At 47.0% G+C, this 449-nt stretch overlaps 1 protein-coding gene across 1 annotated transcript in view; it reads right to left on the reverse strand.

Moving 5' to 3' along the window:
* The window catches only part of LOC119594627, a gene marked incomplete in the record, with an annotated part of 5,068 nt that overhangs the window by 977 nt on the left and 3,642 nt on the right, over positions 1-449 (reverse strand). Inside the window, 1 exon segment of the mRNA XM_037943678.1 lies at positions 1-143. Within this exon segment, the coding sequence (XP_037799606.1) occupies positions 1-143 (143 nt within the window).

Consider the following 449-nt stretch of genomic DNA (forward strand, 5'->3'; position numbering starts at 1 on the left):
ACCGTTCCATCGTCACAGCAGTAAGAGGGCCTCTTTTCGTCCCCCGGTCGCCACTTCTTGCAGAAATATCTGCAACCGTCGGCGCTTCCGGTGCCAGTCGCGAACACAACGGCTGCCACGGCCAGGAGGAGGAACACGCGGATCTGGAACCGATTTTTTCTCTCATATTGATAATGTAGATATTAAAACATAAATGAATGAATTATCCATTGATAGCTAAAACATTTTTGTAATATATATATGACAGAGCTGACACAACTAATGAATAATTTCTACAAGCACGAGGCTGGTCTAAATATATATCAGCTTTGTTTGAAGAATGCAGTTGGTCCTAACCATCATGTTGCAAGTTGCTGACTTCACGATTGCCGACGACTGACTGTGTGAGCACGAAACACGAGGCGCCTTATATAGGCCAGAGGCCCCGCCTCGCCAGCCAGCCAAGGCAG

Source organism: Penaeus monodon, chromosome 34, assembly GCF_015228065.2.
Source record: "Penaeus monodon isolate SGIC_2016 chromosome 34, NSTDA_Pmon_1, whole genome shotgun sequence".
Classification (NCBI taxonomy): domain Eukaryota; kingdom Metazoa; phylum Arthropoda; class Malacostraca; order Decapoda; family Penaeidae; genus Penaeus; species Penaeus monodon.